The sequence below is a fragment of the Folsomia candida genome, unplaced genomic scaffold, assembly GCF_002217175.1.
Source record: "Folsomia candida strain VU population unplaced genomic scaffold, ASM221717v1 Fcan01_Sc034, whole genome shotgun sequence".
NCBI lineage: Eukaryota > Metazoa > Arthropoda > Collembola > Entomobryomorpha > Isotomidae > Folsomia > Folsomia candida.
This window is the reverse complement of record NW_019091226.1, coordinates 389,138-406,979: the sequence shown is the minus strand read 5'-3', so window position 1 is coordinate 406,979 and position 17,842 is coordinate 389,138. Positions and strand designations below refer to the sequence as shown.

The 17,842-nt window shown below is 34.4% G+C and overlaps 2 protein-coding genes across 2 annotated transcripts; one reads left to right on the top strand and one right to left on the bottom strand.

Annotated features, from left to right (window-relative positions):
* Positions 1–14,892: 14,892 nt before the first annotated feature.
* Positions 14,893–15,930, bottom strand: LOC118439377. Its single transcript, XM_035860629.1, has 3 exons — positions 15,851–15,930; positions 15,688–15,744; positions 14,893–15,585 (listed from the first exon to the last, which is right to left on the bottom strand). The coding sequence occupies exons 1-3, from the start codon at positions 15,885–15,887 to the stop codon at positions 15,005–15,007; spliced, it is 675 nt and encodes a 224-aa protein (XP_035716522.1). The 5' UTR covers positions 15,888–15,930; the 3' UTR covers positions 14,893–15,004.
* A 755-nt stretch (positions 15,931–16,685) lies between these two features.
* On the top strand, positions 16,686–17,523 carry LOC110860732 (deoxyuridine 5'-triphosphate nucleotidohydrolase). The gene is made up of 3 exons (XM_022109829.2): positions 16,686–16,852; positions 16,974–17,262; positions 17,354–17,523. Exons 1-3 carry the CDS (start codon positions 16,686–16,688, stop codon positions 17,429–17,431), a joined length of 534 nt encoding a protein of 177 aa, XP_021965521.1. The 3' UTR covers positions 17,432–17,523.
* The last annotated feature ends 319 nt before the right edge of the window (positions 17,524–17,842 follow it).

Here is a 17,842-nt window from a genome sequence, read left to right as displayed (position 1 = left end):
CATTTTTGTTTCTTTGCCTTTCGCTGTTGTTTAAATAACTTCCTAATTCTTGATGTCATCCAAATCGGATCTACTTCACAAATAGTTTTCTCATATAGAGGTGAAACACAATCATACGTATGACTTAATAAATTATTTAGCTGCACAACTTTCTGATCTAGACTAAAGTTATTAAATTCGTTTACATCTACCTGAATATTGTCAAGTTGCGCTATAAACTGCTCAGAAATCTGATTAACACTAGGTCTACATATTATTGTTTTACGAAGTTTCCCACACTCAAAACATGATAGCGGACTCAAAGATAAGCATCCATGAACCCGATTTTTTAAAGTTGATTTGACTGGCGGAAGCAGTTCAGGCTCCTCATAAAATAAGTTGAAGTCTGTAAAAATAAGATCCAAATTAGAACTAGTTGATTTAGTTGAGTTAAAAAATGTTGGAAATGAAACAGTTTGCTTTAACTTAGACGATTTAACAAATAACTTGTAATCCCACTTATTGAAATCACCTAAAATTAATATACCCGGACTTTTATATTTACCTCTTAATTTCGTAACCAATTCAATCAAATAATTATCCAATTCTCTGCTTAAAGTATTCACAAATTGAGGAGGTAAGTATATAGCTACCACAATAATACAACTTAATGAATAGGGTAGAAATTGGGGTTTTAGCAAAATAACTAACGATTCAATTTTTGAGTCAACTTTCAGATTAATATTACAAATTTTTGCCGAGATTGTTTTCCTAACAAAAATGGCTAGCCCGCCACCCTTTTTTATCGATTTCTTATTTGGCCCTACATAATTTCTACTTTTTGCAAACGTTTCAAACCCATGAAGATAACTAACATGATCATTTTTCCACCAAGTTTCCACAAATACACCAATATCATACTCAACTAAACTACCCTCAAGAGAATTTAATTTGTCAGGAGACAAAGAAGTTGGATTAGTATAGAATACTCTAGGAACACATATTGGTAATTTTGATAACTTACTACTACAGTCTATCTTGGCCAGATTTAATAGATTTGCGCCAATGTGTTTTGACTCGACAATTTTATTTTCCCGACGTTGGTGAAGTTGTCGTGCTTTCCTTTCCAAACATTTGCCCCATTTCTTGTGGTTCTTCTGTCGTCTTTTCCATTCATCCCCTGGTGCTCGCCCCCTCTTGACAGTCTTGAAGGTATAATTGGGAAAGTTTTGAAGAAGTTGAAAATCAGCCAGGTCTTTAGATAAGGTTGATGAAATTTTAATTCCATGATGACGACTCTGTTTCAATAAATTAATTTTTTCTGCAGTTTTTTCATTTAAATATAGGATTTCCAGATGTGTAGAATGATAAGTCATGCCAAGAAACGTGACTTGCCCGCAAGGGGTAGCTTGCGAACAAGACTACCCCTGATTTTGATGAAAAACGAAACTTTCCAAGTCCATTGTCCACGTTGAAATTAAAAGTCGCCACAATCACAATCACAATTGTCAATTGTGATAAATATGGGATGAAATTTATATCAGATACTAGAGTAAACCTTAGTGTACTAATTTGACTTGTTTTTTTATAACTTTAAACGATTTGTAATTAATTCGACAACTTTTTCTAAAAAATTTACGAAGACTCACAAAAAAAAACCAACCCATGCTGCTCAAAGGAACGCGCGGGAATGGATTATTAACTGCACATAACTGCCAAAGTTCAATGACCTCGAACTTTGGCATGAACTTAAAATTGACCAAGGTAAAGTCATCGGCAAGGAAAGGGAACGCTCCGGTCAAACTAAAGTTCAAAGTTGAACTTAAAATGTAGCGTAAGTTGTGTCGGTTAGAAGGCTGACTTGCGATTAAGCTTTTCGCCTTGGCGAGATCTTGGTTAAAACTGGTTTGGGCTCGTTCATAGTGAGTATGTAGATGATGAATAAACTGTGAATTTGGACTTTATTATGAGTAATTTGCGCAACTTATCAAGTTGTCGGTCGATTATACTTCGACGTACGGTGACAAAGTCAAGGTCAGAGGAAAATTGTATTAATGGCTGAAAGAAAAAAGTGCTCTGCTGCATTAAGCGGTTTATGTACTACAGGGTTATAATTTTGTATAGGCACAGTAGCTAATTTGCCAATATAAATAAAACTGCGGAGCGGATTAAAAATGTTGTAAACGATTTTAAAACTATAATTCAAGTCGAACAAAGTTTCAATTTACTCCATTTTAAAATTTCGAAATCTGGGTCCGAAAATTGACCCCCAAGTGTACCATGCCGTTAAACGATTTTGCACACCTAAAATGACCCCTAAAAAAATACCTATGTAATTTATCAATGCAATTAATATGGTTTCTGATAGAATTGAGCTCAATGCAAACAATTATATCCAAATATCGACCAGAAACACAAATCTCAGCTTTCCAGAGTCTCCAAACGCACCACCCTGTACAATTGCGAAACCAGACGCGCGTGCCATATATTGATCGAGCTCTCACAAAAAAAATTTGGTAAGTACAAAATGAGTTCGGGAAGAAAGAACACGATCCCTAGTTTATAAAACACTTCATTGTTTTTTTTTTATAAATTACGTCCAGTAACCAAGTAGCAAAATGTATAACAGATTATCATATTTTTAAAAATAAGCAATGATTGTGATTTCCAAAATCTTTGTACATGCCTGATGAAGATGACTGTGGGTCACTGAAAGCTAGCAATTTTTCAATAAATCAAGTATTATCCTCGAAAACCGCAGAGATGTCTACTAATAACTTCATTGTTTGGTATTTCGACAAAATTTTAGGATATGGCATAGAAAATAGGGTGAAACCACAAACTTTTTGGAACCCTGCACCGTCAGAATCACCACTTAGAATTCATCAATGTGGTTGAAGTACTCTGAATTATGATTATTTTGTACAAAGATGTACTAGTTACCTCAACTTATGCACCTTTTGTGTTTTATCAAAATGGAAACTTCAGGACGACACTTTAAAGAAAAGTGTGCCTAATTTTTTTTATGGATTTTGCAAACTTTTTGATGACGAGTGTAAGAAACTGACCTATGAAACGCGGCTTAAAATGTTTAATTTTTGGAAACGACGACCTTGTTCCTTAATTAAAAAAAGATGAGGAACACGTGGAAAATACCAAAAACATGCACCGACGAGTACTTCGGACGCAAAATTAATGCTATCAGCTGTGCATATATAAAATTATAACCCTATGTACTGGGAAATTTCAGTGTAATTAAATGTTTTTTTTCGCTGGGAATTTTAATATTTTTAGAGTGGTTTTCTAAGCAGCGTGAGTAAAATGTTTGTGTAAATCGCATACTGTGCTCTTATTGAGGCTTGTCACATCATTTGCATAAATCTAATTTTCGGCGATACGGGGTTTCCATGTTGAATGAACTCTAAGTCTCTCGCGAATGCTCCCAAAATTTCCACATGAGCTGACTAGCACAAATAATTCCGCTTGATGCAAAATGTCTCATTTAACTTGGAAACACGTGTAAGATATCGTAGCCAATCTATTGCATCATGAACGCGTGTAGATTGAATTAACTGAAGTTTTATTATACTGATTTATATGAACAAGTGATATGCGTAATAATGACCAAGATTAGAATAGATAGCTCTAACTTAGCAATATATCTTACATACATACATAGGTTTTAAGGCAATGCGTATCTATACCTACACAGAATTATTTTCCCATTTACAGCATACCATTACTTTTGATTATAATTAAAGAGGATTCCTAACTATACAATATACAGATAATTAATGCGTAAGTAGTAGAACACACCCCCACTTCTAGGCCAAGCCTGTCGGCTTGACCTAGATGTGGGTGTGTATTAGTCTGAATATATTTCAAGGTATGTTAAATTTTTCCCCCCGTGAAATGCTCCTGGACAGAGCGCTATAACAAACAGATTATGCTACTTATTTCCAAAAACAACATATCGACAGATCCAAATATATGACTAGAATGATTACTTTGTTATTTGATGTTAAATTTTTTGTTACTGGATCAAAATTTTAATGCAAAAGGTAAGTTACATTACCTGTAAATTAAAATAAAGAATTTATTTAACCGAAAGATGAAACAATCATTATCAAACTAACTTTTATTAAGATTTATGATTAACAATGCAGGTGAATAATTGAAATCTTATATTAATCCATCCTGTCGACCCTTAGCCAGTTCGTTCCTCGTTTCAGGTTAACAAATTTATTTCGAATTGCACTCGCACTTTCTTGAAAAAAATTAGATTGGGAATTTTTCGATGTTTTGGGGGTACCAAATGGTGTAGGAATCCCTTTCCTTTGACTATCAGGTGAATCACCTGCCTCATATAAGACATCAATGGTTCCATCAGCAATGCTCTCAGGTTCGGGGTGTACAATATTTCTTTCTATTTGGGTTTGCATTGCTTTCTGAGTCTGCTTAGACACTAATGTCTTTGGCATGTTTACCTCAATTAAAATTTGTAGAAAATCTGAAAACCCCGGAATAGGTCCATAATATGATATTCCACGAATACAATGGTTCAGTAAATCTGTAATATTTGTTCCTTCGTGAAGAATTCCGTGTAAAATTAATTGACCCTTCTCGTCCCATGAAACTATATGATTATTAGCTCTTAAATGTCTAAGAACGGCATGCATCTTGTTCAGAAATTTTGATGGTATTGCCCCCATTCCCGGAGTCAATTCGAGGTTTTGAATGCTCTGTATTTTTTCATTAGTATTAGAAGTCTCCTCAGCAAGCTTAACCATGATAGGCTTACTTTCCTCATTTTTGTCTTGAGTAACCTTCTGTCGGTTTAATAATTCATATAATTTTAGCTTGAACTCATTGGGTAGAGATGTGAATAAAGCTAAATCAGATTCCTCTGGTATATTTAAGGATGTGGATGTATTTGTTCTCAAGTTTTTAACCTGTTGCAATTTTTCAAAGTCTATTTCACTTACTAATCGCATTCGCTTCATCCTGATAAAAATTTTTTAATTGCTTGTTCTGCTAAAGCTGTTAAGACAGGAGTTAGAACTGATAAAACTACAGGTAGAAATCCTCCCGTTTGCACTACTAGCTTTTTGCTTTTGATGGATTTAGCTTTTAAGAATTTAAAGAGTGACTTTCGTTTCTTTTTTAATTTCAAAAACTGTCCGGGGGTCAGAGGAACGTTTCCTGCACATACGTTTAGAATGCACTCTGATAATGCTTTTAATTGAGTGGGGGTTGCAGCTTTAAGAATTTCTTTACGTTGTTTACAACTTGCCTTCTGTAAGAAGCTTAAAAACTCTTTATTTGCTTTTAAATTTTGAGACATTTTAAGACATTTTTAATTAGGTATTTCAAGAAACTGGCAAGTAGACTATAGATCGTTCTGGGAGGAAGTTAGAAGAGAGTCTGTGTTCCTCAGCTTGATTTTGTGTTGTATTTATAAGAAGGTAACTGTGGGGGTTTAATGTAGCATGACCGTAGGCTGATGTAAGGTAACGTTTATTGTTTGGGAACATTTGCCGAGCTAAATAATTCACGAAACTGGAGTCGCGGGGGGATTTAAACAGGACGATATGAGTAGCATTAAGGGTAAGTTCTCTTAAGGATTTAAAGAAGAAATTCTGAACCAACAAGAAAACTGATACGTTTCTGTGCCTTGAATATACAGTGAATAATGACAAAAGGTCATCCCCCTTCCCAATACATGTCATCCAATCATCTATTACAATGACTGAGTTGTCCTCGAAGTCATCTATTGTTGGCTTAACGTTGATGTATGTAATTTGAGGATTATTTTGAGATGCAAGCGTCTCTTTGTAGAAATACTTAATTTTCTTGGGGAGTTCCGGGTGAAACAGTTCAGGTCTTTTTAAGATGAGTATGAACCAACTCACTCTTACCACAGCCACTAGGACCTGCGAATATTATACGACACGGGGTGTGTATGAAGTTATCATAGTTAGTATTCATTGTCTCCCACGTGCTAAGGGGTGAATAAATTGGCAGTCTTGGTTTCCTGTTAGCATCGAACGTATAGTAGGTCTTTCTATTAGTACACAATCCTCCAGCGTACACCCCCTCCCGAAAACGAAGTAGCCAGGTGGTAATTGAGTCGAAGACCAGACACAAGTGGTTGAAAAATTGGAATTTGGGAATAATCCTCTGTAAAATATTTTTTCTTGCTCGACACAGTTTTCGCAACTCTCTCGAATACTACCTGAAACTAATAAAGTAAAACCTAAGAATAGAGATATTTTGAGTAGAGAACCCATCGCTGAAAACCTTCCGAAGCAACTAATACAATGGCTATTGAAGCAGGTCCTTTATATACAGCAAATAAACGTTTCTCAAATTTGCTCATGGTATCAAAGAGTGATTTGTTGACTGATGGAAGTGTTGGTAATATACCTTCATGAAGATGTGTCGGGGTACAATTTATAAGGTTTGTAAATTTCATTCTCATTTGCCCCTCGCTCGGGGGGTGCATTTAAGAAGTTAACTGATTCAGTATTGTTATTTTCAGGTTCGATTCCTAGTCCAGATGATTGTGGTAAAACAGTGATAAGATGTGATAATTCGCCAGTTGAGTTTCAGCAATCAATGAGTAAGGTACATATTTTTTGCCGTTCGTCCAGGCTTTATTCCATATATTAATTTTGATCAGAAATGTCTTTCTACATAACTCTTCCAAGCAATAGTAGTACCGACTTATTCCCAGAGAATAAAATATCTAATTTTAGAACAAAACTTGGGAAAAATGTTCGATTACCTCATCAAAATTTCGAAGTTGCAGTAGTGGAAGCATCATACGTTAATAATATTAAACAATTCCCACTAGATTCAAATGAAAATTGGATAATTGTGAAAGATATAGTTGAAGTCAGATGGACAAAGTTGAACTTGAAGAAAGACACATTCCTTAAAATTGAGGAATTAATAAACCATATATCCGAACTTCTCAATAGTTTCTATAAAAATCAAGCAGACTTTCCTATACATTTTGACTCGTATGAAAAAAAAGTTGAAATTAACATAACAGAAGGTCGATATTTACTAACCTTGTCCAATCAGTTGTCATCTGTGCTAGGATTGCCACCGAATTTTCCATTTGAAGCTCGGAATGAACCATATGTAGGGGAGTATTCACCGGATTTACGTGCCGGGTTATACAGAGATTTCCTATACTCAAATATTGTAGAAATGCAACTTGTAGGTGACACTGAAGCTCCACTCCTAAGAACGTTTAATCTTGGTGGAAATTGGGGGGAAGAAAGGAATCTAATCTTCACAAATCCTTACTACATAAGACTAAACACAGATGAACTTAGCATCATTCATCTTTACGTACTTACCGAAGTTGGAGACCCTATCGTTTTTAACGCTGGAATTTTAACCATAACTCTCCATTTTAGAGAGATAAAATGAAGTCTGTGCTTAATTTAAATGAAGAAAATTACACCCGAGCTCTGAAACGTCAGGTAGGCTCGGGGTTGATTGGGTTTAGAGGTGTCAGACGACAAAGGGGTGGGGGGTTCGGGTCAATACTTTTTAATCTTGCTAAATATGCTATTCCAGTATTTGAAAAATACGTTTTACCACATGCTAAAGAGGCAGTTCAAAACATAATATCAGACGTTAAAAAAGGATCCCCAATCAAAAACGCTATTAAAACTAACGCAAAGAAGGCTATTAAAGAAGCTGGAAAATCAATCATTCGTGGCACTTTCAATCAGACTGGCAAAGGCATTACATCTCGGAAAAGAAAGAGAATTAAGATTTTTGAAAAACATCCGGGTTTGAAACCCCCAAAACGTTGTTGCAAGAAGAGCATTAAGAAAAAGAAGAAGAATTCATCTAATAAGAACATAAAAAGTTTTAAACAAACAAAACTACCAGATTTTGGGTTTAAACCAATATTTTAAAACTACAAAAATTTAAAAAAAATGGCTTCCATTTTCGAAAACTCTTCCCCAGTTATTCGGTCAGAAGTGGATTTTTTTCAGGTAATGCCTACTGACGCCAGTATAGAAAAAAGTTTATACATTGAATACAGCCCAACCACAAACGTCCAGGAAAATTCAACTCAAATCGAATTTGTAATACCCGAGTCCTCAAATTTTTATCGAGACCTCCAAAAATCATTTATGTACATTGTGTGTCAAGTTGTGAACGAAGATAATTCTAAACTTCCTCCTGAAGTAATTCCACAACCTGAATATCAGTATAATGAGTCAGCAAAAACCATAACCTTAAAACCTTATAAAGAACCTGATCATCTAGTTGCACCTGTCAACAATATCGGACATTCACTGTTTTCACAATGCGATTGTTTCATTAATGATGTTATGGTATCTCAAACAAACAACCTTTATGCATACAGAGGAATTATAGAAGCCATGCTAAACTATGGAAGTGAATATAAAAACTGTCAAGGAGGGTTGTCTTTATACTCACAGGAGGTGGATCCTCATACATTTCAAACAAAAATTGAAGATGGTTTTAAGAAAAGATATGAAGCTATTAAAGAGAGTAAAATGCTAGAGCTAATATCCAAACCTTGTGCTGATATTTTCCATCTACCTAAATATTTGCTAAGTGGAACATGTATCAAGTTAAAATTTACAAGAAGCACCAATGAATTTTGTTTGCTCCAACCGTCTACTAGTGCTAAAAAATTTAAAATCAAGATTCATTCAGCTTCTCTATTTGTGTTAAGTCATCAGTTATACCCATCGTTACGGGTTGCACATGAAAAACTTTTATCACAAAATAACACAGCAAAGTTCAGTTTTCGTCGAGTTGAAATGAAAACGTTCTTGGTTCCATCAGGGAACAAAAGCGTTTCCAAAGAAAACCTGTTTTATGGTCAAGTTCCTCTTAGAATTGTTGTAGCATTTGTGAATAATGCCGCTGTAATAGGCAGCTCAAACCTTAACCCATTTGCCTTTGATAATTTTGATATTTCATATTTTTCTGTTTTGGTTGATGATGAGCAAATATGTTTTAAACCATTAAAGCTTGATTTTGAAAATAATCAATCATTGCTATGTTTTTACACTCTACTAACGTCCAGTGGAGTGGCTCATCAAGATTTAGGAATAGGTATAAATCGTGACGATTATATTAATAGCTCCAAAGCATTATTTGCATTTAATCTGTGTCCACTTGCTGACGACGACGTGTTCTCAATACACAAAACAGGAAATATTCGTTTTGACATACAGTTTAAGAAACCACTTGCAAAAGCTGTTAGCGTAATTGTGTATGCAGAATTTAACTCAATGTTAGAGATTGACAAAGAAAGACAGGTTAGATTAAATTTCTGAAGATGAACACTTTGGAAATATTCTGTAAGCTACTCTCAATCAAATCACTAAACAGAAATATAAGTTTTGACGTGCTGGCGAAGGATCAATTACTAACTTACACCGTAACTCCTCCTTTTGCATTATGTGTCAATACAGGGAATTCTAACGAAGAGGGGTCTCACTGGGTAGCTTTCTACTCAGGAAAAAAAGGAGGAGGTATATTTTTCTTTTGCTCATTTGGTTATCCTATTGAGTTTTATGGTGATGAATTTTTATCCTTCGCTAAATCTCACAGTAAGAAAATTGTTTCAAATGAAATTCAGTGTCAATCATTTGACTCAGATACATGTGGTGAATTTTGTATAGTATGGATAATGAGTAAAATGGGGAATCAAAATTGGATGAGAACCATGAGCGGTGATAACTTACATGTAAATACTATTTCAGTTAAATCTGTTGTAAAAGCATTAGAAAATAAAAATATTTGTATTCCTGAAGCTAGAAGCTTATGTACTCAAATTAGTAAAGCTTACAACACTTTTCGTTGATAATGAATATGAATAAATATCGTCACGAAATTTATACACTCATCATTACTTTACTGATCGTGTTCCAGTCAAAATTCAGCATTAAACACCTAAATCCTGCAAATATGAATCGTAGAAATAAAATCGTTGACTTGTATCATAATCCAATTATTCCTGGGAGTTATTCAGGTTTATCAGGTTTTTTGAAAAATAACTCTTCGTTCACTCCAGCAATAGTTAAACATTCACTTGAAAATATTGATACTTTGACTCTACACAAGCCAGCTCGAAAAAAAGGTCCAAGACGAAGGGTATATTGCCCTGGAATTGATAAGCAGTGGCATGTTGATTTAATTGATTTACGTAAATATAGTACAGAAAACGATAACAAGCAATGGTTGTTAACAATTATAGACTGTTTTAGTAAGTATGGTTGGTGTGTTGCTTTGACTGATAAACGATCACAAACGGTTTCAAATGCGTTCAAAGAAATCGTTATTAAATCACAGAGAACCCCTAACCATTGTCAAATTGATCTCGGAAAAGAATTTATTGGGAATCATTTTCAGGAAATGGCTAAAAAGCTCAAGATAAATGTCTTCTCCACATTTTCTGAGATAAAAAACTCCATATGTGAAAGGTTTAATAGAACAATTATGGAGAAAATTGCTAGATATTGGACCAAAAATAATACATACAGGTACGTTGATATCTTACCAGAAATTCTGAGGAATTACAATAATAGCTATCATCGAAGCATCAAGACATCCCCTGCTAAAGTCAACCCCCAAAATGAAGGTACAATTTACAAAAATTTATTTCCGGATCTTCTAGTAGGGAATTCAGTTCCCAAATTTGAAGTTAATGACATTTGTCGACTTAACACATACAAAGGGATATTTTCAAAAGGGTATCGTGAAAAGTGGACCCGAGAAAAATTTAGAGTAAAGCGAGTCAAAAATACAAACCCAACACACTATTTATTGGAAGCCTTGAATGGAGAAGAAATTTTAGGGGGGTTCTACGATTGGGAGCTGCAAAAAGTTTAACAACAATTTCAAAAACTAAGTCAATTACAACTGTCAGTTTTTAATTAAACACAAATTAAATTAACCATGTTCTATAATTCTGTATTCATTCTCGTCACATAATAGAATATTGCGGAATTCCATGCAACTCAATGAAATTGTAGTTGTTACAAGTGCAAATTTTTAAATAAATAAAAGAGGCAACAATTTATTCATTATTAATTCATTTCATTTATTACAATTTGTATTTACTTGCAAATATTTATTTCATCAATGTTACATATACCTGCATACCAATTAAAATACATATATGAAAACATGAAGAATATATGTATATACATATGTACATAGATTATGTATTATTATTATTTAAATTCCCGAATTTCCGTGTCTTATTAAGCAATGACCGTGAGCAAGTGAATTTATGTTGTTTAATAAGTACCTCTTATCATCAAATGAATGTAAACCTACTTTACACAATTCATATGAACCAACTTGGTGGTTCTTGCTACGAAAAGTATTCATCTTACAATATGATAAAATATCATTTAACACAGCATCAGTAAAATCCTCATGGGTTAATACTTTATTTATAACATATTTTTTAATCCCCTTAGCCCTCTTATGATGTTCTACAGATTGAGTATCAACATAATTAAACCCATCTTCTCCTGCCAATATAAGATAACGGCATAGCACTTCGAGTGAAAGCATTTTAGCCTTGGGGCAGGCATATGATTTTATTATACACCCCCGCTTTTCGTCTTGTAACTTTCCAGGTACTTTTTTGTTAATTGTCGAAAACAAAAAGTGATCAGTACAATAATTGCTCGTATCAAAAATCTCAAGATCTTCCAACATATCAGCATATAAATTTTTAGTAAAAATTTCATATAGATACCCGTCTGTATCTATATTCAACAAATTACATTTTGATGCATATTTCTTTCCCATATATTCATAATGAAATAGATAAACCAGGTACTTGGAAAGTTCCAAAATAGTCCAACCAAGAAAAATTGGTTTATCTAATTTCACTTTCTTTTTCTTCAAAAGAAACACTGATAAGTTATCATTCACTTCTCTGACATCAACAACAGCAGAGTCATCTGCTAGCCTTGAAAATTGTTCTGAACATGTGCAAATTCTTATGTCCATTTGATTACGGCAATTCTGACATGTTTTTCCAAACAAATGATTATTTAACCCCTTCCAATAATTAATCTCAAAATTTATTGAGGTTTTAGCTCTCATTAAACTGTTGAACTGCACGTAAGACTCTAAAATCTTACCCTGTTCTGCTGTAAGGACTTTCCCTATTCTTTTTACAACAAGACCGTTCTTCACATAAAATTGCAAGTTCTTTAATAAGCAAACGTAATTAGTTTTCGGTAGGAAAGATGCAACCAATTTTGGGGATTTTCCTAATTTTACTTCAGGGAATTTTCCCAACAACTGCTTTTGATATGGAGAAAGCATTTCCTCTGTAATTTCTAATTTATCTACGGCCAGTGGCAGGTCATTCTGGGTGTTTATGAAGTGAAGATTATCCGGATATAAAAGGTCCACTTCAACGGCATACCAATATTTTCCATCTGAATCAATTTTCATATAATTTTCACAGAAATTGGTATATGCGTCATCTTCCAACCACTGAAAATTTTTATATGGCATCTTATTCAGCATTCCCCATCCATACAAATTTACAAAATCGAAATATGCGATGTATGAGTCTGGTTCCGAACTATTGTATGTCTCAGGGATATAAATATTGTTTGCTTCTACGTATCTCTTTGATACTTGATTGATTCCACCTCGCAAATTCCTCCCCTCAAGAAATTCATACATCGTTTGATCAGATAAGAGTTCTATTGGTGTTTTTATATGTCGAAGCATTGCATCAAAAGTAAATCCCGGAGATGAATAATAATGTGTGGGGTCAAGCCTATGGTTGTCAATGCAAATGCGTCTAAAATATTCAAAAACTTCTGCTAGAATTATTCTATCAGTAAGGAGGTATAAATCAGAATATTCCCCCAAGTTTGAGAGTTCGAAGTGATTAAATATTTTCCATGCAAACTCATATTCATCATTGGTTATTCCTTCCTCTGTTAATTTATTATAAAAATGCTCAGAAGCAGGTAGTCCTTTTTCATTAAATTTTTGAAAACTACGTAATCGTAACAAAAAATCCCTTTTCGGGAAATTAAAGGAATACTTTCTTCCTTGAAAAACTGTGGGAGGATTCTAAGTGACTCTCTAGGAATCTCAGCAATTAAATTCGCTAGTGAGTTTGGAAGAAATTGGAAAGAATCAAGGAATTTTATTTGATTATTGATTGTGACGCTCATATAATGCTCAGAGTTTGTCGGCACAATTTTTACCTTCAACTTTCTCTTAACACCTTGTAAAATCAGGTGTGAATCATATCGGGTAAAGTTGTGCGTAAAACAAGGTATAGCCTTGTTCTTGTACTTAAGTTGTAAGTTTCAAAGGGAGTGACAAGCTCCAATGTATTCTCCTGTTAAATGGCAGTGGTGTCTGACCTTATATAAATCCCTTGTTTTGGTATTTGATAAGGATGTAAATTGATTATAGGATTCTATCAAAAATGGGTCCTCACAAACCCAACAGTGTGTGTGTGACTTTTCGAAAGAAGTTTTATTCTCCTCTGTATAAATCATTGGTATATCAATTCGTGTAATAGCATCTAAAACATCGTACAATTCAAATAAATGATTACTAAAATCTTCAATTGCATTTTCTCCTCTATATGTGCGTTCATGAATTGCTTTTCCAATGTGATTTAGAACTACAACGCAGTAGCTATTAACGCAGTAGTTGGCTCATGAATATTAACCAAAGTCGTTGAGCTTTGGTTTTTGGTAAAACCAGTGCTCGGATCAATTTTAACTTTCTTAGGGAAAGCCTCCAAGTCGGCATAAATTACAAATGGGGATTTCATCATTGCATATTGCTTTGTAAATATTAGCGTCTCACCATCTATAGGCATCTCAACTTGAGTAGTGACCTTATTCCCACAATTAATTTGGTGAGTATCCCTAATCTCTACACTACCGAACCCTTTTAAGCACTTAAAACAGAAATGTTTAGCAGTTGACCCCATCTTACCTAATAAATTCGACAAATCTCTTATATAAACATAGTGATTTTTGGTACCTTGTGTAATGAGTAGCATGTTTACATGTGTAGATTTTACCTCCTGCGTAGGCAGGAACAATAGACCTATCCTCCGTAAATCTAAAAATATTTATAGAGATAGTGTTGTTTTTCTCAAATAATGGAATATCATACAACCCTACTGGGAAACTTATCCCATTAAAATTAAAATATCGAATGTACTGGTAAAATGTAGAAATCTTTCGCAAGTGTTTTCCTTTGATTTCATTAGTTTTTTGTATATGTAAATGCAAGGCGCAGCACCAAAGGAAGCACAATTCATCTTGCTCATTCCTAATATTGATGAGCCCGTTTTTCCTAACCAGACAAGCTGGTAATGGTAGATAAGACCCTCCCACGTCTTTTATGAACGGAGTGTGTTTTATTAATTTCACCCTAACTGCAATAACTTTTTGAAATATCCATCCCGAGCCATTAAGGCAGTGCCTTATTAACTTTTCTATGATATCATTTATACAGTCCCAAATTGTTGAACCTAAATGGTGATTAGAAAATGATGTTACAAAATCTGAGCAAAAAGATGCTTTTGACCGATCAACAATTTCATGAATTTCTACTTTGATGAGTTTACAATCAATGATGATCTTAAATCTTATCCCCTCATTTAGAGGTATGCATATGCCCAATAATTTTTTTAAGTGAGGGTAAAAGTATGCAACACATTTATCAAAATCGTACTTCCCTTCATTCATCCTGGGCTTCCTCTCGAACATTAGTTGCTGTCCATTAAATTGGTAGGATGTCAGTTGGAATGGCGAAGAAAAAATATGCTCCTAGTGAGAAAACAAAAAAAGTTGTATTTTTTATAGATTTTATTATTTTCACATTTTTTAAAAGCATTTTTAACAATCATAAGAAGTATTATTGTATTTATTGTTATTGTTATTATTACTATAATGTTTGGTAAGCTACAACAGAGTGACTACAACAGCAAGATTAATAGTTACTTCTTTGTCCCTACTTTAAGAAGTTGAGTTGCAAATTCTAGGTATGAAGCGTCTACATCCTTCCCCAATAAAAGTGCTTGCATTTCTGCAGCTGCATGACAATAAATCACATCGAATACCGTGATTAAACTACCCCGGAAAGAGACTGCATCATTCTTACTTTTGCTAAATTTCTTTTTCAAATGAACGTACATCTCCCCGTTGTATACATTAAAATCTAGTTGGATGTCCTTATTAACAGTATATCTTGCATTTTGCCCAACACGCATGAAGCCTACCTTAATGCCGTCCTTGTCGTGAATTGTTTCTCCGAAAGCCTCTTTTTCCTTAAAATTCTGGAGTAGTTTTGCCACTTGCATGGCATCTTTGGGGTCCTCTGCCTCAGGTAGATCCTCTTCGTTTTTGTCAGCCTGACTCGAGTTACCACAAAAGTCCTTTAGCCTCTGTAGAAAATCAGGGGGAGGGGAATTGCTTGATTCCTCTGTTGTTGAGGACATGGCGGATGGGGACTCCGTGGGGAAGAGTGCGGAGAACCACTCTTGGCGGACGTCGGCAGGAAGTTTCAGCAAATTCAGATCTGGAAAGAGTAAATAGAAATTGAAAATTAATAATAGGAAGAAATCATAATTAATAATTCTGCAAATTATTAATTTGTTTGAGGAATTTTTAATAAACTTACTCGGATCTTTGCTGCCGTCTTTTCCCCCCTGAGTGGCCTTTTTGTTAGGAGGTCCAGCTAAAAATATCGAAAAATTTTAGTACGGGGGTATAAATCCATATTCATCTACATCTACGAACGAATCTTTATTTATTGTATCTGTATGTATGTAAGATACTCTCACCGATTGATGGGGTAGCCTTCCTTCCTTTTCCAGACATCTTTGATTTCTTTATAGTGGTTCCTTGAAAATGTTGATCTGAAGAGTTTTGGGGGTTGAATGGTTCCACAGTTGTTACTGACCGGCTTTTATACCAATTTTCAACTTCTCACAAGTATGTGAGGTAGGTAAAATGAAAATGCAAGTAATAATTGTGTAACATGATTACTATTATATTTATTCCTGTATGTTATTAATAAGTATTAATATCAGTTATTTTTAATAGTTATATTTAAAATTACTACTGAACGGTCAATACTGTAGAGTATGCAACTTTTGACAGTGATTGACGGCCTGTGCCCTGGCTGGGTCAACCTCTGTTTATGAATGAACTGTATGAATGGCTTATGACAAAACTAAATGTATGAAAATGCAAAATATGCATGTTTTGACATTGATTGACAGTTCTTACCAGTTGATACATAATCAGTGTGAATTGGTTTAAAGCTAGTTATGAAGAGTGTCAACAGGAGAATAACATAAATTATAAACTGTGATTAGTATGTATATTGTGACAGTCTTTGGCAACTTGAGTCTTAACTAAAATGTTAATTAGTAACTGGATGAACGAATGATGAGTTAAACCCTTGGAATTATAACATTGTTGCTGAATATGCGATTTTTGACGTTAATTGATTATGTTATATTTGATAGTTGGTTTATAATTTTATGTATCAGATATGGTATATTCAGAACATTCGTTGGTATTATTCCCCAATTAATGAGATCATATTGCAAGCAATTTTTCGTATAAATTGAAGTTAATTTTCAGTAGAAAATCATTCCAACCACAGCTATCATGGCTCAAACACAAATCTCCACAACTCAAGATAAAAAGAGGAAGAAGCCTCTAATCGTAAGGTTCAACGAGAAATTCATGGATGAAGATTCCGATTCACAGGGACTGGTAGGACCATTCCTACCTGCGATCGGGACGAAACACTCTGTGGGGCTCGACATAAGGAGGTAAACAAATATAGAAGTATATTAATGTTTTTATAGGAGGGATATTGAGTGCATCATAACTGTTGGTTATATAATTTATACCAATTTTATTTTTGAATTATTTATTTTTTTTTATTTTCAGCCCCGAAGAGTATATCCTTCCACCACACAGCAGCACGAGGATCAACACTTTCGTACGGGTTTCATTCCCCGTAAACCACTACTGTCGGATCGCAGACCGCTCGTCCATGGCGATCAGAGGACTGATGGTTGGTGGGGGAGTGGTGGACCAGGACTTTCAAGGAGATATCGAGGTAGTTATCCACAACCTGAGGTCTACCCACGCAATAATTGAGAGGAGGGAAGCCTTTGCCCAGCTCATCTTCGAGAGGTGCACCCCACCCTCTTCTATTCTATTTGTAAATTATAAGGTAATATGATAATAATTTTTAATTTTGTTATTAATTTTTGGGTATTGATCTTAATTTTAATAATTAATTAAAAATTTTTATCATATTACAGGAGGAACTCCTCGATCTAGAGACTGTCTCTAAGGAACGAGGGGAGAAAGGATTTGGATCAACGGGGCAGGGGGTTTAATTCTTGGTACATGGGGCCATATATATTTACCCGAATAAATGTCTTGCATTTTGAAACTATTTACCGTCAATAAATGATTACTTATAATAATGTTTCATTTTTTCAGTTTTGTCTACCTTTATTTTAACATGATGCATTCATTTAATAAGCACTCTCCATCATACACATATGATTACATATGAATACTTTTACATACTTGACAAGCATATTTTCAAACCATACTTCGAGAACATACATAGTCATTTATCCCATCAACAATCTCTTGCAATTTTTGGTAATCAAGGTACCATATTGCGCTCAGACTTCTCGGTCAGGCGACAGCCTGGCCGAGAAGTTTGAGTGCTATCTACTACTTGCGTATATGTAGTTATATGTATACGTACGTACATGGTACAGGAACATGTTTTTTTT